Genomic DNA, 24708 nt, shown 5'->3' on the forward strand with positions numbered 1-24708 from the left:
ACCTAGCACATTGCCTGGCACTTAGGCTCCAGAAAAGTTTGTTGAATGAATAGTTAGTAAGCCTTAACCTAGCCTTTCTCTCTATTGGCCATTTGGGTTGTTTCTAGACCTTTGCTATTAACAAAATACACTTCAAAGCCCTTCTATTTATATTGCCTCATTTGATCTGCACACCCTATGAAGTAGGCAGAAAGGGGCTTTTTGCACATGGCCACACTCTGTGAAAGGTGGAGCAACTATGGCTAAGGGAAGTGAAGTGACTCCTGTGGGTCACATCACAAATCAGGGAAAAAGATTAGAACCCCTGACCCTGCCTCCCTTCCTTGGGTGGATCTCTTTTCCCTCTAGCTACCTCCTTCTGGATCAGGGTGGCCTCTCCAAAAATGGACACTGTGTTGGTGGGCCTGACCTGAGAGCAGCATCTGCACCCAGAGGCCCCTGTTGGAGGTGATGAGCTGCCAGCTCCCAGATGGCCTTCTGAATCCCCAGGAAACCAAACACATCAAGGCCCGTATTTTCCCAGAGCCAGGAGGTTCTTAGGAAAGAGCCAGTGTGCCAGTTTTTCTTTCTTTTTTTCCTGATGGGGTGAGGAGGCGAGCTCTGAGTTGTCCAGGAGGAGGGACTTTGGCTAAAAATAGCTATGGCGTGTGGATCAGTCTCTAGTGGTACCCAGGACTGGGGAGGGGAGGGGGATGCTCTAGAGCTGTCGCCAGACTGGTTGCTGTGGAAACAGGAGAGGAGCAGGGGAGCCTGGGAAGTGGGGATGACACAGATAGCAAGTCCTAGTCAGAGCTGCCGCTACATTTAGGAGAAACAGCAGTGCCTGCGGCTCCCACCCTCCAAGGGGGTTGGGGGGGGTGTCAGGGGCATGGACGCTACCCCCCAGGGGTCTCTGCTGCCGGCTACTCTCCTCTCCACACGCTGTGAGTTGAGTTGCGGGGGACTTGGGTTTGGGTCCCTGTTTCCAAGGCAAGTGGGGGTTTGGGAAGAGCTGGTTCCTGAGGGAGTTTTCACCAGATCCCCTTCCAAAAAATAAGCCCCATTGCTGGCCAGCATTCCCTAGGGGGAGAAAGGAAGATCCAGGAAAATGTGGCCCTGGGGTCTTCTGGAGAAGGGTCACAGCACGCACAAGAAATAAGGAGGAGTAGGCTGGAGGAACAGGAATCTTTGGAGGGAAGTGCAGAAATCAAGTCTTTGATCCCGGGATAGAGGGAACAATCTCACACCTTTCCTACCCCATTGAGAAAAATGCAGCCCCCACTCAGGAAGACAGGAGACAGGACAGAATCCAAGGAAGGCTCACCTGGATCCCTGAGACAATGGAGAGCGAGAGTCATGGGGGCCATCAGATTCTGGGCTTCCCTCCCCAGCCCTGGGCAAAGAGATCTGTCTAAGCAGGCAGATTGGGGGTCAGGTCACCTAAGACCCTGAGAGAACATCTGGAAGCCCACCTGGGGCTGAAGGTAGGATGAGAGGGACCCAGGTACTCTTCTGCATGACCTGGGGTCTCTGAGCCAGTCAATGCCTATAGATCACTTCTCGAGGACATCCTGGGCTGCAGCGAAGGAAACGAAGCCCATTGTGGGGGAGGGGAAGACCCTAATCTGCCATTGCACTGGGGCTCCTGGACCCTGTGTCCCCTGACTCCTCCTGGAAAATAGATGTGAGGGGTGTCCCTAAGCTCCAAGCCATCTCTTTTTGGTTTCTCCAAATACACACACACACAGACACACTCACACACACACACACTCACATTCACACAGACGTCTGGCTACAGAGCACATCACTCCAGAACTGAAATTCTGGAGCTCTGGGTTTGGAGTTAGATATTCAGGTGGTTTCTCCCCAGGACCTTGTCAAACATCCAGGCCTTCTGTGATCTTTGTCACACTCCTCCTTTCTACCACCCCACCCCCTCCACCACCCTCCCCAGCCAGCCCAGGTTTCCCTGGAGTGAGGGGACAGGATGATTCCCAGGAAGAAGGGAAGGTTGAAGAGTCCTGAATCCTCCTTCCAAACTTTTCCTTGTAATGGTCTGTACCTCCTAGCAGCCTATGGTGACTAGGGAAGGCTCTGGATCTGTCTCTCAGGGCAGATTACAGCTCAAAGAGCTCCTCAGGGGGAAAATTTTGAAGGAAAATCAGGTGGGCTTTCCTTAGAATGTGAGCTTTGGGGCATATGGCTGGGAGCTGTTGTAATCATAGTCAATGGGTAGTAGAAGGCTGGGGGAAAAGAATGCAGGGAGTAGGGAGGTCAATGTGGGTGCTTAGGCTTCACTTGATCTGATTTACTGTGTCTCAAGAAGAACAGGATACCAGAGGGATATGAGCCTAACTCTTGATGAACTTTGTACTTCCTTCACCCCACCAGTCTGTGTTGATCTCATATCCTCCATCCCTCCTGCCCATTTTCAGGCTGTCTCCACTGTGGAAAGAACCGAGGGGAAATGGGGCTGACACCACAGCAGCAATACTCATGGTTAGTCTTCAGGGAGGATTTCCAGTGGGAATTTCCCAATGTGGGAATGCTCAACCCTTGCTCACTGGCGATTTTTCACTTACTTTCCATGGCTTTCATTTCCTTCTCCTTCCTAAGCTTGCTGAGAGGAGGAAGATGTGGGGTGGGGAGAGTAAGTGAGGTGCAGGGACGGAGGAAAGGGACAGACTTTCTGTGTCAGTCTTGGGGTGAACATCAGAAGAGCCTGGTTAGCCGTCAGGCTGAACTGTAGAGAGCAGTGATTAGGGCACGATCCTGACATTAGCCAGGGACGGGGCGGGGGAGGCCTTAGGGCGGGGAGGGCTACACACCTTACAGGAAGATTACCCTGCCTGCTTCCGAGGAGCCCACAGCCTTACGATTTCAGGAAACTCCCTCCCTGCCTGGGCCTTTTCCCGGGGGATGCTAGTGAGGGACTGCACGCCTCAGCGGTGGTAGGACAAAGATCTGTGGTACTTTCTTCCCCTGGAAATAATCATCCAACTTGCATAGTGCTATCCAGTTCGTATACATTATCGTATTGATCCTCACGATCTTGTGAGCTGGGGGCAACTGCGGTTGTGCGTATTATTCCCATTCTACTGATGCGGAAAATGAGGCTGAGACACACGAAGGGACTCGCTCAGGGCCACCTAGCCACTCGGAGCTGGCCCGGAGGTCTCCGCTTCTCCCGCGGGTCGGGTAACCCGACCAATCTTTAAGTCCCTCCAGGATCCCCGACGCCGCCGAGGCGCCCAGCGAGAGGCGGTGAGCCCGGGCCCCCGCGCGTCTGCAGGCGCCCGCCGCGCTCGCCCTGAGCCGCCGCCGCCGCCATGGCGCAGGAGAACGCCGCCTTCTCGCCGGGGCCGGAGGAGCCGCCGCGGCGCCGCGGCCGCCAGCGCTACGTGGAGAAGGACGGCCGGTGCAACGTGCAGCAGGGCAACGTGCGCGAGACGTACCGCTACCTGACCGACCTCTTCACCACGCTCGTGGACCTGCAGTGGCGCCTCAGCCTGCTCTTCTTCGTGCTCGCCTACGCGCTCACCTGGCTCTTCTTCGGCGCCATCTGGTGGCTGATCGCCTACGGCCGCGGCGACCTGGAGCACCTGGAGGACACCGCGTGGACGCCGTGCGTCAACAACCTCAACGGCTTCGTGGCCGCCTTCCTCTTCTCCATCGAGACGGAGACCACCATCGGCTACGGGCACCGCGTCATCACCGACCAGTGCCCCGAGGGCATCGTGCTGCTGCTGCTGCAGGCCATCCTGGGCTCCATGGTGAACGCCTTCATGGTGGGCTGCATGTTCGTCAAGATCTCGCAGCCCAACAAGCGCGCCGCCACGCTCGTCTTCTCCTCGCACGCCGTGGTGTCGCTGCGCGACGGGCGCCTCTGCCTCATGTTCCGCGTGGGCGACCTGCGCTCCTCGCACATCGTCGAGGCCTCCATCCGCGCCAAGCTCATCCGCTCGCGCCAGACGCTCGAGGGCGAGTTCATCCCGCTGCACCAAACCGACCTCAGCGTGGGCTTCGACACCGGCGACGACCGTCTCTTCCTCGTCTCTCCGCTTGTCATCAGCCACGAGATCGACGCCGCCAGTCCCTTCTGGGAGGCGTCACGCCGCGCCCTCGAGAGGGATGACTTCGAGATCGTCGTCATCCTTGAGGGCATGGTGGAAGCTACGGGTGAGGGCAGGCCCAGGAGGGGAGCGGGGTGGGCAGGGAAGTGGCTTTAGTGGGGCCAGGGTCGCGGGAGGGCAGGGTCGAGAAAGTCGGACAAGAAGAGGGACCAGGGAGGTGGGGAGGACTGATGGAGAGGCTGGTGGAGGATGAGAGATTGAGGTGAGATGGGGAACCTGGGTTGGGAGGGGTGTGTGAACCGAGTGACCCCGCAGAGAGCCAAGAGAACGCTTGGAGGAATTCTCTGAAGTGTCCTCAGCCTGGGGCCCTGGGCTGAGAGGTCTGTGTCACTGGGACTAGGGGAGAGTACTAATAACAGCTGACACTCACCCAGTGCTTACTCTGAGCTGTTCACAGCTCCAAAGAACTTTACACCCCTGAGTTCATCTGATCTTAACAAGAACCCCACGAAGGGAACTTCTTGTTATTGTGCTCATTTTTCAGAAAGGAGATTGCCCCAATGATAGGTTAAATAAGTTGCCACAGTCATAAACTAAATAAGTGGCCACACCCCTTGTAGGCATGGATAGGACATAGGCAGTCTGGCTTCGGTGTTCAGTGGTCCAGCATCGGAAGGAGGAGTTAGGTTCGGTGGTTTTCTCATTGCTGAGAGGTCTAGGGCCCTGGAATTTGGTGGTGAGGGTTTTCCATGACCTGAGTTATTCCCAGGCTGGAACTTAGGGAGAGGTCTCACTTCTGCCTCAGTTTCCCCATCCATGAAAAGATTCTCAACTTCCACTGACAAAGGAAATAGATGATCTTAGCATTTCTAGCCCCTTCCCAGAAGGAACTGGCCACGCACCTGTCATGTCAGTACCTCCAGCTCAGGCTTGCACAGTGAAGGGTTTGGGAGCAGGTAGGAAAAGGCCAGGCCATTTGCTGCCAGTGGCAGCAAATGTGGTCCTTTGAGACTTGAATCTAGAAGTGGGAGGAGGATAAGCAAACCACAAGTGGATAACCAAAGGCCCACGAGGGGGCCCTGCAGTTCCTGCCACTGTTGCCAGAGCTGTTGCCCTCTGCTGGCTTCTCCCACAGGCTATACTTTCCAACCCCTTCCCTGGCTCCTCACGCTGAGCCTCTACTTCACCACCCTATGCCCCAGTGAGCCCCATTCCTTCTTCACTCCCCCATGCCCCGTCAGCTCCTTCCCCTTCCCCCACTCACCCATTCCCTTTCCTCTCTCTCTCTCCAGTTGTCACTCCCTTGCCATCACCTGAGGCAGCCCCTCTCCTTACAGGGAAGCCCTTGCCCACCTGCCTTTCCCTTTGTACCCCCAACCCCTCCCTCTCCACCTCACAGCCCCTCTCTCCCCAGTGTCCCTTTTGCCTCTTCTTCCCCTCCTCCACTGGATCCTTCCTATTCCAGCCTTCACCAAAGGAACCAAGAATACCAATGTCCCCAAGATGTCTCGGGACGGGGCTTTCAGTGTTGAGAGCCAGTCTCTCGTTAGCTCATGTTCACTCTTCCGTTCCTCCCTTTTCTGAGGTCACCATGGGCTGGGGGGAGATCCTAGGGTAGGAGGAGAATCGCTTGCTTTGGTGGGTGAGCCAACCCAACAGGGAAGACAAGACACAGGCCCAGGGAAGGAGGACTGGGGGTGGGGGTGGAGGAGACAGGGATGGGAGTGTGTCTGATTTTTCTAGAGAGACAAAGCTGGAAAGGATGGTAATATTTTGGGTGAGAGAGTCAGGATCCAAAATGCTTTTGAAAAGCAAGTATAATGAGCCAAAACCCTTCAAGATGACATTTAAAAGGAATAAATATAAAATTCTACATTTAGGCTTTTAAAAAATCACTTATGTAAGCACAGCATGGAAGAGCTCTGGTGAAAAGAGAACTGGGGGTTTTAGTTGGCCACAGGCTTAATGTTGTAGCGATGTGATGCAGCTTCCAAAGATGTTTATGTAATGTAATCTTGGGCCCTATTAGCTAAAGCATCATGGCCAGAAAAGAGAGGTGGTGAGCCCTCTCTTATGCATGGATCAGGCCACAATTGGAGTATTTATCATACTCAAAATGTGTAAAGGATCCTCCGTCACCATTCTGGTTTGCAGTCAAGAAAGTAAAATTTTTGGAAGGCAGGTCACATGAGGAATGGTGGAGGGAGACAGGGATGTTCAGCCTGAAGAAGAGAAGACATGAGAGAACCTGAGACTCCTGTATTCAGATACTCGAAGGGGTGTCATATGGCAGGGGAATGAAACCAAGGGGTGGAAATCCCAGAAGGCAGATTTTAGCTCTTTATAAAAAAGAACAACCCAACCATTAGAGCTATCCCACAAAGAAGTGGGCTCCTTGTGAGGTAGTGAGCTCTCAATTCTGGGAGGTAATCAAGTACAAGCTAGTTGCCCATTATTGGGAATGCTCCAGTGAGGAGCCCTGTATGGAGAGAGAAGTTGAACTAGATCGTCCCCAAAGTCAGTTTCAAGGTTAAGCTACTCTGATTGGCATCTCCAGTGGAGAGGAGGGGAGAGCATGGGCTGGAGATTAAGAGGAGTTGGGACAAATGGAGAAGAGAACGAGGGAGCTGGGCAAGTACAGGAGTTGGAAAGAAGGAGAAACTGGGCTGGACCAAAGTGGGGTGGAGGCCTTTGGGGAGAAATATAGGGCAGGGTGCTGGGAAGAGGGACATGGAATGAGAGGTGGGAGAAGGAAGCCCCTGACCCATGCCCCTCCCCCCAGGAATGACATGCCAAGCTCGGAGCTCCTACCTAGTGGACGAGGTGCTGTGGGGCCACCGCTTCACATCAGTGCTGACCCTGGAGGATGGCTTCTACGAGGTGGACTATGCCAGCTTCCACGAGACCTTCGAGGTGCCCACACCCTCCTGCAGTGCCCGGGAGCTGGCTGAGGCCGCGGCCCGCCTTGATGCCCATCTCTACTGGTCCATCCCCAGCCGGCTGGATGAGAAGGTGGAGGAGGAGGGGGCCGGGGAGGGGGCAGGGGGAGGGGCTGGGGCTGACAAAGAGCAGAATGGCTGTCTGCCACCCCCAGAGAGTGAGTCCAAGGTGTGACCAGTTTCCTCCAGACCCCTGTGGCAGGGCCAGACACAGGCACCTGGGGAGCTGGATATTGGAGGTGGAGAAGGAGGCAAGGCCCCTGGGAATGCACTGAAGCTGGAGAGGCCCCCTCAGAATCTCGAGTCTCTGATCCAATACAGAAAGGATGGCTCCTGATTTCAGGAGAATGGAGGGTGAGGATGAGTGAACTTACCAGCCTGTCTGTGTTTGACTTCACATCTGTTCATGGGTGGATGGATAGACAGAAGGATGGACGTATGTGGATGGGATGGGAAGGTGGAAGCAAATAGACAGCTGATGGATAGGTAATGGACCAACAGACAGGTGTACACTCAGGGCTGCTGCTAACCCACAGAGCATCTTTGTGCAAATTCTAAAAAGTCACCCTTTTCCTCCAGACCGACGCCGCCCCAAACCAGGGTGCATGGCTTGGGGAGCAGAGTGTGGGCTGGAGTTTAGTCCCCACTCACCTCCTCAGCCATCCTCCCTGTGTCTGGCACACCTGTCTCACTGGACACAGTAGCCCGAGCAGCCCAGAGGAGAGGAAGGTGGACAGAGGTGGGCAGAGATGAGAAGGACGCCCTCCCAGCTCCACCCCCACCACTGTGACACACTGAGCAGAGGATGAAAGGCTGCAGGGGTGGTTCAGCGGGGTGTGAATGACCTTGTCCACAAGAGCAGGGAAACAGGCAGTGGGGGAGATGCCCGAGCTGGGGCCCTGGAGCAGGACCTGGGAAAGGAGAACAAGAGATGGCTATTTTCTGACAGTGGAGTGAGATCTCATAAGTATCACTGCAGAGGCAGGAGGTGAGAGAGAGGTTTTGAGGAGGAAGAGCCGGGGAGAGATGGAGAAAATGAGTTCACTAGAGGTGGGACACAGGGGCCCTTGGGAAAGCAGAACTAGTCTTGGGGCACCATGAGAGGGAGTCATTCAAATCGTTCCTTGGGTGCCCAGTGAGTACAGAGCACTGACCCAGGCACGTGTGGGGTGGACAGTCAGAGACCTGATTCCTTTCCTCAGAATACAGTGTGCATGGATGAAACAGAGAAATATGCCTGTGGCAACTGAACAAGGTATGGTTGAAACTGAGAACCTGAGCAATCTCTCGAAGCAGGGGGTGGGAGGGTTTGGTAATCAGAAAGCTAGGGATTGAGTAAGCATAGGGAATGATCTGAGCCAGCAGTAATAAAACTTGAGTGGGCATCAGAGTCACCTAGAAGACTTGTGAAAACACAGATTGCTGGGCCCCACTCCCAGAGCTTCTGACTCAGTACGTCTGGGGCGGAGACCAAAACTTTGCATTTCAGACAAGTTCCCAGGTCCTGCTGATGCTGCTGGAATGGGGACCACACTTTGGAACCACTGCTCTGAGCAAAGACATGGAGGTCATCTCAGGAGGTGGGGCATACAAGCTGAGCAGAAGCTAGGGTCCTTGGGGGAGGAGATTGAAATATAAAGCGTGGAGTACTGGGTGAGGAGGAGGGACCCTGAAACCCGGGCTAAAGAGTCTAACTCTGGGCCCAGGGACTCACCCATCAGTGGAAATAAAGCAGTGACAAACTGGCGATAGTGTTTCAGGAAGATGAGTAGGCAAGATAGATAGGATGAAGCAGTCTGGAGGCCTTGAGGAGATTCCTAAGGAGTTGGTGGGGAGCTGGAACAGGAAAGGCATCAGTGGCAAGGGATCAAATCGCTTGTAGGGCTTAAGAGGCAGGATTCAAAGTGGGAGACAATGTGAGAGAGAAGCGAGGAGTCCAGACATCTGGATGTGCCTGTGGCCTGCTGTCCGCCTAGCTGGGACAGGAGCCCCTGGAGACACATATCCCCACCCCACGTCCACCCCCTTCCTGGTGTCATCCCAGTCACGGGGCAGCCCCCGGATGGTGAGGGGACAGCAGTGGCAAGTTGAGAGGGGGCAGAGGCAGAGGGGACCTGAGGCTGGCCTCCTGGGAGAAGTGTTATGTCCAGGCAGGCACACCCTCTGACAGCACTGGCCCAGCAGTGACCTCCATGCCTTGGCCCTGGCTACACCCCGCCCCTGTCCTTTAATAAAAGTCTGAGCCCCTTGGGGGAAAGCACCTCAGTCTGCTCCATTCCAGGCTGGGAAGCTGGGGTCCTGTGGGACACTGTGCCTCCTGGAAGCAGGAAAGGGGTCACGGAGGGAGCCTATGCCAGCTTGGGCCCACTCAGAGAGGATCTCTTTGCCTTAGGCCACAGGGCTAACTGGGTCACTATCAGTAAAAGATGAGGTCTCTGCACCCTGGTGTCGGCTGTTCCCCCAAGAACAAATGCTGAAGTGTGGGATGGGGAGTCATTTTGGTTTAATTCAATGAAAAAGGTAGAATCTGGACAGGAGGGAGTGGGCCTCCTGTCACACACACTCACCTAGTAGTTAACCCATTGTAACTGCACGGGCAGAGAAACTAAGGCTGGATGGAAGTCACTGAGACCCCACCACACCTCTCCTCACCACTCAGTCACTGCTCAGGGCACCACTGTGTACAGTGCAAGGAGTCAGGAGCCCTGGGTTCCAGTCTTGACACTGTCACTAATTAGCTCTGTGACCTTGGGCAAGTCACATCGCTTCTCTGGGCCTCAGTTTCCCCTTTTGTAAAAATAACACTTAGCAAACTAGTGATGCTCAATAAATGTTTAAATAACTGAATTGACAGAGGTAGACTGGGTGCCTCTTAAGGTGCAACGCAGCTAAGACTTTGAGGATCAGAGAATCCTTAGGCAGAGACAAATTCGGGGAGACCCTGGGGCACTGGAGAAGGGTGAGGCAAGGCTTGGGGGTGCATGCAGGCCATGGGGGCAGGTGTGTGCAGGGGCTCTGTGGACACACAGGCTTTCCCCTGACTGCTGTGCCACACAGGGGCTATGCTCTGGGGCTTCTATTCTGCTGCTGTCAGACAGAAGAATGAGGATCAGGAGGAAAAAGGCAGAGGCCCCAGGGCCTGGTGGGAGGAGTCAGGCCCAAGACCAGCCAGACTAGGAGAATGAGGTGGGCAGAGGGGTGCGGGGCACTCAGAAAAGGGCACTGGCCCTGGCAGCCCCAGCCCTGTGATGTGAGAGAAGGCTGGGAGAGGGGACCAGGCTAAGCTGGAACTCGCCCCCCGTTTCTGTGCTCCCCTCCGCGAGTAGGAGTCCCAACAGCGATTGGCTTGGCACTGGCAGCTCAGGCAGCAGATGGGACCCAGGTGTCCTCTCCTGGGGTGGGTGGCATGGCCCACGGAGGCCAGATGGTGTTTATGGTAGGAAGGGAGGCCCAGGTCGTCCAGAATAGGTTGTCAACCCCCCAACAACCTCCCTGCCACATATCCAGCCTTTTACAGCCTCATGGCAGGGAAGACACAGCCAGCCCTGGATTTTATAAAACAAGTTTATTCACATTTTAGAAAAACTAATTCTAGGTCAAGGAATGGCCTCCCTGTGGGCTGGGTATGAGATCAAGAACAGAAGGCCAGAGGGAGGGGTTAGGGAAGGAAGGAGTGGGGAATGGGGGCCATGTCCCCCACTCTGGGTAGGGGTAGGTCAAATAAATTAAAAGAAGGGCGGACAGAGGGAGAGGGTATCCAGGCAACCAGAGCAGGCTTGGAGCTGGGCTGGAAGACGGTCAATACCTGCAAGAACTGGAGAGAGAACCCTGAGTGGGACTCCCTCCTGGCCCTCACCCCGTCAACAGTCCTGCAGAACTGAGAGCTGGCTGTTCTTCCTCCAGGTGGGGCCGGGGGGAACAGCTCATCTCAGGGCTGGTGAAGACAAGGTGGGGGGTCTTCTCCCTCACCTGGGGAGCCAAGGATCACCGTTTTCGCAGCCTCTTCATGAAGCAGCAGGTGATGGTGCCGAGGACGATGGCGCCGGTGACTAGGGCAACCCCTGCACCCACCAGCAGGGGCACGAGCAGGGTGTCCAGGGCTGGGTGAGAGGAGGGCTGTGTTCAGCCTGGGTGCCACTGCCCTCCAGCCACTGTCCCACTTGTGTCCCAGCACCTTCCCTATCGAGTTGTCTGCACCCACCTCCTCCCCCATTCATAGACAGCCCTCCCCTGTCCACTCCCTGCCCTGTCCGCACTCAAGTCAGCCTCCACCAGCAAGGACACTGGGGCAGATGGGCACTGAAGGGCTGAAAGCTGGATTCCCAAGGCCCTTCGTGTGAAGTGATGCAGAAGAGAAAGGGGATAGTAGCAGAGGGTCAGATGGAAAGGGAGGCACAAGAGCATGGAGCTGGAGGAAGGCGGTGAGTGAGGAGGGGGAGGGCAGGGAGTCTCTTACCATGCATGTAGGGGTAGACCGTGACAGGCCCCGAGCGGGCACTGCCCGCCTGGTACCAGCTGTAGTCAGCATGCTGTACCCAGGCGCTGGGGGCACAGTGGTACACACCTTCGTCCTCCGGCCCCAAGCCATGTAGTCTCAGCCGATGGCTTCGAGGTCCCACCAGCTCCACGCTGACAGGGCCTCCTCCGGGCCGGACCCCCAGCTCTGCCACACCATCCTGGCCCATGCCACCCACCAGCTGGGCAGGGGCAGAGCTCAGCTCCCCGTCCTCTAGTCGCTCCACCCACCAGCTGGCAGCCAGCCGCAGCCCCGGGGGACCACCCCGCACAGAGATGTTGCAGAGCAGGGAGGCAGTCTCCCCACGGTACACTGTGCCTCCTGCTAGCCATGCCACAGCCTCCAGCACCACACCTGCAGAACAAAGGACATGGGGTCAGAGGGTGAAGGGTCAGGGGACGTGGGGTTAGCACCACTGTCCAAGCAACACCCCAGGAAACTCAAGGTGTTCCCACAATCTTAGAAGAAGAGGAGGGTGAGACTGAGAGCTAGAGGCAGCTGAGGGAGAGGGAGAGAGCATAGAAACAGCAGGAAAAGGGTTCTACAAGCCCTGAACCCTGTCAAGCACCCAACCCGTCCCCTCTCACCTTCCTCCCGCACGTGCACGGGGAGGGGCCGGGAGCGGGCACTGGCTGCCTCACGAAGCCGGGCCCCAGACCCTCGGACATAGGCCTTGGCGAGGCAGCGATAGGTGCCTGCATCACCAGGCCTGGCAGCCTCCAGCCGTAGCCGGTAGGTTCTGGAAGCCACCTTCTCCATGGCAATGTGCCGGCCTTCATAGCCAGGGCCCAGGCTGCCCACACCCTCTGTGTCCAGCTGGGCAACCAGGCGGCCAGGCCCAGGTGCCCCTGCAGGTGCCATCTCCCAGCCCACGGAGTACGCAGCGTGACGGCCTGGTGGGGGCAGTGCTCCTGACACATTGCACAGCAGTTCCAAGGGTTCCCCTGGGCCAATCCGACGTTCACCAGGCCCGACGGCCACTGCCAGCTGGCTGGCTGAAACACAGGAGGGGGAAAGGGGTGTCATGGAGGCAGGAGGGGGTACAGAGCACCTGATTCCCCAACTATAGTTCCTTCTTTGACAGCAGCACTTCAGGGCCACCCACCTGCGCCTCACAGGGTATGACCAGCTCCCCCACCCAGGGGCCGGACTCTCACTCCTCAACCGTGGCCCTGCTACCTCCACAGCCAGCCTCTGAGCAGAGAAAACCCGTCATGGAGAGAGAGGGAAGCGATGCTAACGGGATTGCTCACTCTGGTGAAGGTGGGCTCCCTGGAATCAGACGATGACCATCTAGTGCCCCTGGTGCCCACTGAGATAGCATGACTCCCAGCTCCCACCCAGGGGTGCAGAGCACTCACACAGTGTCTGCACGTCCACGTGGGCCAGGACAGCCCTCTTCTCCGCGATCTGGGCCCAGCTGCCATCAGGATCCTGAATCCACTCGGCGGCAGTGCAGTGGTAGGTGCCTGCGTCGTCTGCCTGGGCACCCCCCACCACCATGCGGTACCGCTCGGTCCCCTCCTTGCCCAGCCGCAGCTCCCCTGCAGCCAGCCGCTCTGCATAGGGTGCTCCAGCCTCCACAGCCATGTCGGGCCGGAGTCCCACCACCTCCTGCAGAGTCGCTCGCCCCACTGGCGCCTCGGGCACAGCTCGCCCAAAGGACACCGCTAGGTGTGTGTGCTTCTGCGTGCTTGTCCGCGCCAGGCAGCCCAGTGCCAGCTCCTGCCCCTCATGCACTGTCAGGCGAGGGGGTGAAGTTGGGGCCTGGCGGCCTCGGGGGCCTGGGGGGTAGGCAGACACCTGCAGCACATCTGGAAGAACTGGAGAGAAGAGCGGGAGCGAGGGAGGGCTGGGGACTGGCAGCCCGTATTACTGTTTCCTACATACAACCTGTTTCCCTGAATAGACTGTGAGCTCCTAGAGGACAAAGACTTCATGTTAAATTATTTCTTCTGTAACCCAGTGGTGCCAAGAACAGTGCTGGGCACACAGCAGGCGCTCAATAAATACTTGTTGAATTTCACAGAACCAGCCCATCGCCTACTCACCCTTATGTTTGGGACTGAGCCCCGTTTGAAATACTCAGAAAAGTGGCTCTGTCTTCCTTCTCAGAAGACAAAGAAACTTAAGAGAGCAAGAATGTCACATGGTCTCACTCCTCCCACCCTACCTCTACTTTCTCCCCCGCCTCCCCCAGATCTGGATCCTGCAATCTCCAGGAATGGAGTCTTTCACCCTCTCAGACTCCCCCACCCTCTTGGGGCATGGAGAGGGGACTGGACAGCTTAAGGACACTTCTCTCTCTCCCAGGAGGTGGCTCGATAGAATAAGCAGAGCAGTGGACTGGAATGAAGAGATCTGGGTTAGAGTCCAGCCCAGCCGCTAACTTGCTGGGTGACTCTGTGCAAGTCACTTAACCTCTTTGGGCCTCAGGTTCCTCAGTTGAAAAACCTGAGAGTGGTTAGATAGGACCCCCCTGGCCCTGACTTTTGCCTCTCGGGTGGGTGTGGCCCAGTACCTCTCAGTTCCACCTTGCTGCTGTAGCTGCCTAGGTAGCGGGCATCAGTGGAGGGTGTGTAGCACTCGTAAATGCCAGCGTCCTGGGCCTGCAGGCGAGCAATCTTGAGCAGCACGGCATCACCCTGCAGACGCTGCACCTGCACCTCACCAGCCGCCACGCGGGGCCCGAAGACAGCGTAGGAGAACCCGGTGTCCCTGGTACTGACAATGCCCAGTGCAGCCTCTGGGGCCTCGGGCCTGTACAGGAACCACTCGAAGTCCTGCTGGGCAGGGCCCTCGTAGCCACTAACATTGCAGGAGATGGAGATGGCTGTGCCAGCCACGCGGTAAAGGGGCCCCTCAGGGACCAGCACCTCCCGGGCACAGCACCCGACTCCTGTAGGGAAGGACAGGAGAAATTGGGGAGGCCCGCATCCCCACTGCATCCCCCCACTACCAGCACCATTGTTGACCCTTGCTCGTGAAAGGAAAGGAAACCCGGGGAAAGTCGGGACACAGCTTGGCCCTGTCCTGCGAACACGGAAAGCATGCTGGGTAGTAAGACACCTGGCTCTCAAGGAGGTGGTATAGAGCCAGGTTTGCCTCCGAACCCAGAAACATCCCATTTCTGCCAGGCCAGAAAGGAGTACCTGCATCTGCTTCCTGATTTAACCATTCCTTGATTGCCTCCCCCCACCTCTCCACTCCTGTCTGCGGTCCCCTGCTCGGGGCCTGGTCAGTGGATCCTTCTAGCTAAGGGATTCAGAGACCACATATCCCCCTCCTTGGTTGGAGGGGAGCTGTCAAAATCTTGCTCAGAAGGGCTGGTTGGCTCAGTTGTGTCACCTGAGCCAGGGGACTCCAGACAATGGAGCCAGTGGCCCGAGCAGGACAGGGCACAGACCCAGTCAGTTCTCACCATACAATGCCCTCCCCCCTCCAGCTGTGCCATGAGCTCACTGCTTCTCCCACCCCACAGGGCTGCCGAGACAGCTGAGGCTTATGGGGCAAGAACCCGTCTCTGCCCTGGCCCCCGGGGGCAGAAGATCCCCTCCCCACCAATGCCTGCCATCTTCCTGGCTGGCCCAGCTGATGCACTATGCCCCCTCAACTCCCTAACAAAAGCCTTCATTTGCATATGGCATGCATCTTTTACATATGGTTCCCTTTCTGTAGGGAGACACTGACCCCAGCTGCCCCATCCCATCTTTCTGTCCTCAGGCCAAAACTCTCTTCTTCACCCTGTCCCCACCCCCCAGACCCCAGCCTGCTCCAGCAGATACTCCTGGCAGCCTTGAAGGGCTCAGCTTCTTCTTTCTCTCCCTCCATCCTTCCATAGCCCGGCTAGATAAGACTACAGAACCCTGGACTGTAAGGAGGGCTGGGTCAGCCCCCTGCCTCCATTTTACAGATGAGCAAGGTAAGGCAGGAGAAGTATAATGTCTTGGCCAAGATCCTACTGTCCTTGGATGTCTTCCAGATGCCCCTGCAGAGGGACAAAGCCAGGGAGAAAGATGGGGAACTCCAAGGCCAGGCCTGTGGGGACTGACCTCACCAACTAAAATGGCACCCCAGGGACATACCCAGGGCCTTTCTGCAAGGGCTGGAGGAAAACACCAAGTCTGTGGTCAAATTCAGTCCTCCAGCTCCTCCAGAAGGGCTCCCCTTGACTTTCCCTCCTGAGCTGGGCTAATCTTAGCCCCTGCTTCCTGTGGCCAAGGCACGAGGAGAACTTGTGGTTGCTTGGTTAGAGCAGAGCACAGGCTGGGAGTCAGGAGGTCGGGTTCCAGCCCCAGCCCCATCCCCATCCCCAGCTATATGGCCTGGCCCTGGCCCTTCCTCCTAGGCCTCAGTTTCCACAATGGAGGAGAGCAAAGAGCTTCCACTCTGACAGTGAGTGTGTGACTCAGGAGGGCCCTGCCTGAGGGCATTTCATAATCAGAGCCAGCCGAGCTGACATCTTCCCTGGCCTCCAGGCAGACTCTGCTCAGATGGACCCCTCCCACCTTCCTGGCTCCACAACTGCTGATGCTTGGAGATCCCCATGGGAAAGTCACCCCACCATCTTAGGAAACCAGCTGCCAGGCCACTGTCTCTCCCCAGCCAGGTCCCCTCCTCGGTGTTAGAGAGGGAAGGGAGAGAGCAAAGAGGCCTGCTTTGGAGTCAGATGGATCTGGGTTCAAATCCCAGCCCCAACAATCACGAGACGTGTTCGCTGGGACAAGTTACTTCATTTTCCTCATCTGTGAAATGAACGTTTAAGTGCCTGCACGCAGTGGGCGCTCAGATCTCGGCAGGCTCTTCCATCTCTGCGCACCACACTACGCCACCTCCCCTGGGTTCCTCTCTGCTCCACGCTGCCCACTGGGGAAAACAGGCCAAGCGCTAGGCAACCAGGCCCCACAGCTCCTTCCTCTGTACACCCTCCTGCCTCCCTCCCAGGTCCCCGCAGAGAGGACTCATTCTAGTCCCACAGGGGCCAGAGACCTATGCAGCAGGGGGAGACTCTGCTTGGCGCTGCAGTGGAGCTCTGGTCCAGAAATAGGTAGCTGGGGCTACGTCAGCCTGCACCTTGACTACGGCAGCTCTGAATTCTGGCGACGAGGCCACCCCCCAGCCCCCCCTTGTGCTCTTATTTCAAGGGCCTCAGTCTCCTGAACATCTGTACAGGTATCGCTGCCTTCGTGCCATACTCCTCCCCAGACCGCCTCCTACAGGGAACCCTCCAGTTCAGGCCAAAACCAATTCCACTGTCACTGCCCCCATGCATCCAGTAGCGGTGGCCCAGAACACCCCCCCGTGAACACCCACCACGACAGGCACTGGGTGCTTGGAGATCCCAGCAGCTGTCTCCATGGAGCCTGGTTTCTCCTAAGGCAGGGAAGCTGGGACTAGGGGGGTGTGACAACCAGTGGGAGGCTACAGAGCCAAGTGCCATTTGGAAGAGGGAAAGTGGGGCAAAGGGAGATCTGCCCAGAGTGGAGATGGGGGTGAGAGAGGGAACTGCCCCCAAACTCAGATGATGAAGGGGGGGTAAGAACCGACCCCTGGGCCTCCAGCCAACCCCAGGCAATGATGAAGCCGGGCAGGCACTGCCCACGCAGGGCAGGCACCCAAGGCTGGGCCTGAGGCTGACTGAGGCAGAGATGATTCTCAGCATTTGGGCGCAGTGACCCCAAGACCTGAGTATGCCGGCCTAGAAGTGGGGCCTGGCTCCCGGAGGCCTGGCCGTCCCTGGGGGAGGCACCTCGGTGGGTCCTCACTGTGCCCCAGTCAGTGGCCTAGAGCTGGGGAGCCTTCACCAACCCCCAAGACCGGCTCGGCGGACGGCCACAAAAAGGCAGCTGGGCGTCGAGCCCAGGGAAGCTGGAGGCGCCCCTGATGGAGAAGGAGGGTGCGAGGGGCTCCGAAATGCTGGGGTGACGGCCGGACTGGTAGCCAGGTGCCAGATATCTGCCCGGCGGGGCTGAGGGCCAGGGCGGGGGCCGGGCTTACCCAGCATTAGCAGCAGCAGCAGCGGAGGACCGAGAGCGCCCATCCTGCGCGGCCCGCTCTGGGGAGGCTCCGGGGGATGGCGCGGGCTCTGGGTGGCCGGGAACTCGGGGGGCGCATGCCCAGGTGGGGGGCACGAAGCAGTGCAGTGAGGCGTGGGTGCGCAGAGCCGAGCTGAGCCGAGCGGGAGCTTCCAAGTCCCCTCCTTCCTCCCCTCCTCCTTTCTTCCTCCTCCCCCCGCTTTCCCTCCCGCCTCGGCGACTCCGAGGACCATTCCCGCCCCGCCCTGCCCGGGCCCCGCCCCCGCCCTAGCCCCGGGCTCCCGACCCTGCCCCGGTCCCCAACCCTGCCTTGACCCGTCCTGACCCTGGCCCAGCCCTGGTCCCCGGCTCCGTCCCTACCCAGGTCCTGGACCTCAGCCCGGGCTGCGCTCGCACCTGTTCCCGGCTCCGCCCTGACCCCGGCCCAAGCCCCGCCCTGACCCCGGCCCAAGCCCCGCCCACCTAGGTCCTGGCTCCACCCCTACAGGCCCCGCCCCCGCCCCGCCCGGCCCCGGCTCCGCCCCGACGCCGACCAGCTCAAACTGGTGGCTCCTGGGCGCTGCTAAATCTCCACCCAGCCCCGCGCAGAGTGCACCCTCGCCTCGCACCTGCCGGCCTTTCCCTGAGAGTTGGGTGCCGGGGCCCTGCGGTCGGTGAGGTGACTAAAGCCACCCACTTAGAATCCAGTTATTTGCTCTGGGCCGCTAGGCCTCGCAGCAAACTCCGCCGAAGTGGCGATGGGCGGGACCCAGGGCTTCCGGAGCGCGGAGGATCTGGATTGAAAGGCGTGTCAGGGCTCCGCAAGGTCACGGGAGACCGGTTTGCCACCCGCTCTGGGCAGAACCAGAGGAAGTGGGTTAGGAGAGTGGGCCGTCTGGGCGCCGTCACTTCTTGATTGGTGATCCTGGTCAAGTTGCTTAACTTCTTTCAACCTCAGTTTTCTTGTGGGCAAATTGAAGTGGGGTGACATCCACCCCAAAGGGTTTTTGTGACGATTAATTGAGATAATGTACATAAGGTGTTGGGCACAGGATAACACGAAATAGAAGATAGGGTGTGTGTTTTTTCCTTTGTTTTTGAATTTTTATTTAAACTGCATGCTAAGGTTTCCTTTAGGCCTAAAGAGAGGGCGAGCCTGGGGTTTAGGTGAAGGTGTAGCTGTTTCCAGGGAGGAGAGAAGGACCTCGCTCTGCACTGGGAAAGGTGGGTGGGGCCTGCCGGGAGGTGGGAGAACGGAAGAGGCATCTTTCCCAGGTGCTCTGTCTCTTCCTCAACTATGGAGGAGGTGGAGAGTGGGGAGGAGCAGGAAGTGTGTGGCCGGAGTGCGGGGAAGGGACAGCCCTGTCTGCTAAGCTAAGGCTTTCAGTGGGAAGTGACCCCAGAGCACCTTCACCGTCCAACCCCCTACCTGTCCCCGTTCATCCCCCACCCTCCCACTCACTCCCACCCCCTTTTATAGAGGAGGAAACTGAGGCCCTGAGAGGGGAAGTGACACAGGCCAGAACAGACCTTCCTTGACTCTGTCCCCAGAGCCTGGCACAGAGCCTGGCTCTGAGGAGGTGCTCAGTTGAAGCCACATTCAGAGAGAGACCAAAGAAACACTGAGGCAGAATGCTGGGGACCCCAAGGGAAATCAGTACATCCCCTCCCAGTACTTCCAGGACTAGCCCAGGAACAGAGCAGCAGGTGCCTGTTTCCTCCTACTTTGACATATCCACAGCCTGATTTCTCCAGATCCATTTCACCTAAATCCATCCACAGGGCACATTGAGCTATGAAAACTGAAGAACATAGGGAAGCTTTTGGAGGAAAACCACTCTCCCTTTATTTGGGAGTGGAGTGCACTTAATGCCTTCCTGGTGCTTGAGAGATGTTGCTGATCATCGTCATCCTAGATGCCATTTTGGCGATACCTACACAATAAGGCCCTTTGGGGTATTATTTCTAGTCTTTACAGCATATTTTGCCAGATGGTGTCATCTAACAGAGAAACCTGAGGTTCAAGAGAAGTTAAGCATTTTGCCCAAGGCCATACAGCTTTTAGGCCACCAAGGTATGACGAGCTCTGCCCCAAATCTTCCCACCCCACTGTCTCTCTTCCCAAGCCTCTCCCCGCTAGAAACTCATTCATTCAACAAATACTGATTGGGCCAGGCCTCATGCTGGGCACTGGAGAGGCCGTGGTAAACAAGGTCCATGTGGTCCCCTGCCTTCAGGGAACATACTGTCATTCCTGGGAGACATACCATAAGCAAGTAATAACCAACCGCCAGTATGAGTGTTATGAGAGGGGACACTTAAGGGAGCTGAGAGTACCCTATGGCTTGGGGCTGGGAGGGAGCTGGGGGCAGGAAGGTGTTGAGGGCTGGGCTGGTGTCTCCAGTGGGGAAGAGGCCCTGGGAGAACAGCTTCTTCCATACGCTCCTCCCCAGAGTGAGAGTTCCGAAGGCCACCAGCAGGCGGAGCCCATAGCCCAGGCCTGAGTTGCCCAGCAGATGTTTATGTAACTGGGAAAACTGGGGGGAGGAGAGCAAAGCCCCAGGCAGGAGGCGCTTCACACAGACAGACAGACGTATGTACCCACAATAACACAGAGGAGCTTCATACAGAAGGATGGCACACACACACCCCCACAGATGATGCACAGACACAGATACACACAACACATGCACACACTGCAGAGGAGGGTTATACGGCGTAGACTGGAGAGCACTCCTGTACGCCCCCATCTGGCCCATAAAAAAACTACACAGGCTTATCCCCCACCTTAGCTGGTGCCTGTGCCGGGTGGCGGGCGGGGGGGTTGTGCAGGGAAAGGAGGAGCAGCCTTTCAATGCGTCTCAGGCCAGCCTGAGACAAGAGGGAGGGAGCCTGGGGTTGCAGAGACACTGGGTGAGGGCTGCAGTAGTGACCACGGGGGGCTGTGTCGTCTCTCTGCCGTTACCAGTTTCCCACTCACCCTGCAGTTACCACCAGGTGTGGGCATACATCAGACGCCAGTCCTATGTTTCACATGCTTGTTTAATTCGTTTCCCCTCAAGATGACATATGTGCAAGGCACCGAGATGGCGCTGAGGTGTCCTGAGTATCATTAGAGATAATTAAGACCCATGCTCTGCCCTAAAGCAGTTTATAATCTGGCTGAGATGTCACACAGTACAGTCACGATCAGTGGAGACATGGTTCTCAGAGAGGTGCAAAGACGGGCCCGTCAACGTAGTCTGACCTGTGCCAGGTGTGTAACGAGCTCAGCTAATCCTCACCAGCCCATGTGAGGGTAGTGCCATTATTATCCCCGTGAGGAAACTGAGGCGTACAGAAGTTAACATGTCCAAGGTTAATAGATGAGTTACTGTCCAAACTCGGATTTGAACCTAGGATTGTCTGTGTGTGAAGGAGCATGTGCTTCTAACCCCTGTTACATGGCTTCTTAAAGGCGAACATCACCAGAGACAAAGTTAAACGTGGACCCAGCATGCACAAATACACACTCAGCTATCGGCCCAGACAAGGCCCTGGAGACAGAGTGACAAACACATCAAAGAAACAAGCACACGGCCCCACCAGACACTAGACATACAGAAATGCTAGAAAAACGCATGTAGTACTCAGCTTGCTCTCTTCCCAATGTGTATGAATCCTAGCCTGGGGGAACTAAGGATCACACACAAGAATGTCCTGTGATTTGTGTATGTCTATAAAGCCTTGACCCATAGTGCCCTGATGGGCCCTGTGTTCCCACCCTCACAAAAGGGAAGATTCTCTCTGCTGACTTGCTGAGAGGCTCAAGCAAAGAGACAGAGACAGAGACAGAGGTAGAGCAAAAACCTACCTTCACCCTGACAACCAACTCATTCAGAGATGCACTTAAACAGAGATGCACCCACAGGGACCTGGACACGCACAAAGATAAACCCACAGACGTTATGCACACCCAAACACACTCACAGAACCACAAAGCCATCTCCCACACCCACACACATTCACGCCAGACCCTCTCCCTCCTTCCCCCCTAGCCAGGCATCTACACCCTCATGGTGGACTCTGTGTGTGTATATCTACTCCCTGACCTTTCCTCTGGCCTGGCTGAGCCCGCACTTCTGCCCAAGTTCTCAAACCCTATGCCAAGGGGGCGGCACAGCTGTTCAAGAATAGAAGAGCCACAGTGCCACTGCTGGCCTTGGCACAACCTGGCCCTGACTCCCGAGAAGGCCCTGCCATTTCTATACCCAGGATCAGTGCCAGCTGCCGCCCACTCCGGAATGCCGTGGATGGATCCCTCTGAGCTGGAATCCCCTCATCCTCCCTCCCCTGGCAAGTCCCTTGTTCCTCAGTCTCATAGGACTGGGTGCCTGGGCTCCACCCCAGATGCTCCCCCATCCCTCTCCTCCATTCCCAGCCAACTGAGAGGGAGCTGATGGTGCAGACATATGTCTGGGGGGTAGCACGGGGCTGAGGCAACCCCCACTGTGTGATATCACTTCTTCCCCAACCTAAGCAGCCTGGGGTGGGGGAAGGGGGATAGATCAAGGGCAGAAGATAGCAGTGGTTTGGCTAGACAGAGGTTTGTGGGCTGTGTGTTTTAGATGAGCCTCAGGGGGCAGGAGGTGGTTATGGCCAGGTGGCTGCCTCTGAGTCACTGAGGTTGAGCAAGAGACAATTTTGGAGAACAGGTCATTTATGAGTTTGTCCACACCCATCTCTGGGTGAGGTAAGGAGGAGGCACTGATCATTGCTAATACTTGCTGAGCTCCTGCTCTGTGCTGGACTGTTCTCAGCACTCTGTGCACTTGCTCACTCCTCACAACACCCCGTAGGGTGAGCACCTGTTTGCAGATGGGAGACAGAGGCCCAGAGAGCTTAGATCACTTACCCAAGGTCACCTGGCTACCGAATGGCAGCATCCAGATTCAAGGGCAAGCTGACACCCGGACTTACGCTCCTAACATTCTTCTTCCTCCTGCTTCCCTGACCTGCACACACTTATTCGTATCACACCTGCACGCACATACGCCCCCTACACACACACACAACTGGTGCCTATGCAACCTTTTGAAATAACCGTCTTTTTCCACTAATGTATCTTCTGCTCCCAGCACATAGTGGGTGTTCAATAAATGTTTGTTGAATGAATGAATGCAGTGCTGGAGGCCCAGGAAAGGAGGAATCAATGAGAGCGTTGAGTGTGTGGTGATATGGGGGGATTTCTTGCACACGCAGAGTCCCCTAGAGCTGCGAATGATCTTGAAGGCTCACTTCTAACTCTGGGGTCCCAACCCTTCAAAGCGCCTTGGGTGGGGAAAGAGGGATAGAACTGGGGTTCACAGGGTTTCCTGAAGTGGAAGGGGGTCTTCACTCTCCCCTTGATCAGAACAGAGGATGGGGGGATGAGAGGAGAGCTTGGGGAGAGGGTGTGGTGGCACATGGCCACTCAGCCATCTCAGCCAAGCTCAGCTCCTGTCCTTCACCATCCACAGGGCTGCGTGTTCTTCCCAGGCCTTCCTCCCACAGCCCTGCCTCCTCCACTGTCCACACCTGGGCTCTCCAGGAACCCGGCACCCCTTGACTATTCTGGACAAGTCCCTTTTTCCCTAGTCCAACTGAAACAAGAGTGGAATTTTTCCAAAGCTCTCTGTTGGGAAAGTGAAGGGAAAACAAAGCCAGAAATAAAGATTACACAAACAAGGAAGCAGATGGGACGGTGGGGGAGAAAGTACTCACCGTGGGAGAAAGGGCCCAGAGACCTGGAGCTGACATGACCCTGCCCTTGCTCCCACAGCACCCTGTCCTCCGCCTGTGATGGCGTTTCCCACTCTGCTTTGTCACTCCAGGGCTTGCTTGTATCTTTCTGCCTCTCCATCTTGGCTGTGAGCTTCTCAAGGCCACCGCTGGCCCTTTGTGGCTCTGCCCCCACGCCTAGCACAGAGCCTGGCAAGGAGTGGAAGCTCCATAGACATTTGCCAAGTAATTGAGCAAGCGAGTGAGCAGGCTGCTGAATGAGAGAGAGGGAAGCTGGATCCTTTCTTTCTCGTGGCCAGCTGGCCTCCACGGTGGGCACTGTTACTCCCTCAGGATTTTGTCTTATACTGGTCCCTTCCATCCACAGCTAGCAGAAAGTTTCTCCTCCTATTTCAGAGCGTGAACCGTCCATCCCTCAGGAAACAACCTAGGCTGGCTTCCTGCACAACCTGGGAAGGGCCGAGTTCTGTGCTCTGGGGAGGGAAGGGTGCTGGAGATCAGATTCGGCTAAAAAAGAAATTGCAGTCCCCAGGCCAGGATGCTGAAAAGCAAGAACAGAAAATTATAGCTAACGTGCATCGGTTAAAAACAACCCTATGAGTTAGATCTATTAAGGAAACTGAAGCTCAGAGAAGCTAAAACTGTGTCCAGTGAGTCGATCTAGGATTTCTTATCCAGGCGTTGTGACTCCACAGCAGAGGACCGTGTTGTCGTGCTGCGTCCGTATAGGGCGAACCATCATCCTCGGGAGGAGCCGGTGTCTGGGGGAATGACGAGGGTGCAGGTCCAGACAGCTGGCAGGACAGGGTGACGGGGAATACAGGTGAGCAGGACTGCGCGCTCCAGGTGGGCACTGAGCATTGGCGCTGAGGATGCCCGCTCCGGGACTAGATGTCCCTGGGGAAAGAGGACTGGACAGAACAACCTAAAAATTAGGGGATAGGGCAGCTTACCAACCAGGAGCTTGGGTGTATGAAATAAAGCTCGTGTGCTCCCAACTAGATCAAAAACTCTAAGGCTGGGATTCCAGAACCAGACAGCGCAGGTTTGAGTGGACCTGGGTTTACCGGCTGTGTAGCCTGCATCCCGTTACTGACTTTCTCTAGCCCTGGCTTCATCGTGTGTAAAATGAGAATTATTATAGTATTGACCTCATTGTTGTTTGAGGATGGTTGTGAAGATGAAATGAGAATGTATATATCACGCTGCCTCACTGTGATCGAAGCCAGGGCTCCTGGTGGAGCAGGACCTGTGGCAAAGGAGAGGCCAGGAGGTTCTGCTAAACGGGTGGTGTCCGTCCCCTCGTTCCCACCCGTCTGCTCTCTCGGTTCCCACTTCCTTCTCCTTTCTCCTTCCACTTCCTACAATCCTCTTGGAAAAAGGTAACCTCCCCCCACCTCAGCTTCCTCATCCCACTCTCCTTAACC

General features: G+C 56.6%; 2 protein-coding genes across 4 annotated transcripts; one reads left to right on the plus strand and one right to left on the minus strand.

The window, feature by feature from the left end:
• Positions 1–2878: 2878 nt before the first annotated feature.
• On the plus strand, positions 2879–12952 carry KCNJ9 (potassium inwardly rectifying channel subfamily J member 9). 2 transcript variants are annotated; one of them, XM_058539561.1, is made up of 3 exons: positions 2879–4158; positions 6835–7064; positions 12592–12952. In XM_058539561.1, exons 1-3 carry the CDS (start codon positions 3309–3311, stop codon positions 12703–12705), a joined length of 1194 nt encoding a protein of 397 aa, XP_058395544.1. In that variant the 5' UTR covers positions 2879–3308; the 3' UTR covers positions 12706–12952. The 2 variants fall into 2 exon arrangements, with proteins under 2 accessions (XP_058395544.1, XP_058395545.1); XM_058539562.1 differs by having other exon boundaries at positions 12595–12952.
• On the minus strand, positions 10519–17973 carry IGSF8 (immunoglobulin superfamily member 8). 2 transcript variants are annotated; one of them, XM_058539560.1, is made up of 7 exons: positions 17505–17973; positions 14029–14406; positions 12869–13330; positions 12095–12502; positions 11448–11861; positions 10961–11091; positions 10519–10805 (listed from the first exon to the last, which is right to left on the minus strand). In XM_058539560.1, the coding sequence occupies exons 1-6, from the start codon at positions 17773–17775 to the stop codon at positions 10976–10978; spliced, it is 2049 nt and encodes a 682-aa protein (XP_058395543.1). In that variant the 5' UTR covers positions 17776–17973; the 3' UTR covers positions 10519–10805; positions 10961–10975. The 2 variants fall into 2 exon arrangements, with proteins under 2 accessions (XP_058395543.1, XP_058395542.1); XM_058539559.1 differs by lacking the exon at positions 17505–17973 and adding an exon at positions 16821–17480.
• Between the last annotated feature and the right edge of the window lie 6735 nt (positions 17974–24708).

Source organism: Diceros bicornis, chromosome 4 (genome assembly GCF_020826845.1).
Source record: "Diceros bicornis minor isolate mBicDic1 chromosome 4, mDicBic1.mat.cur, whole genome shotgun sequence".
Classification (NCBI taxonomy): domain Eukaryota; kingdom Metazoa; phylum Chordata; class Mammalia; order Perissodactyla; family Rhinocerotidae; genus Diceros; species Diceros bicornis.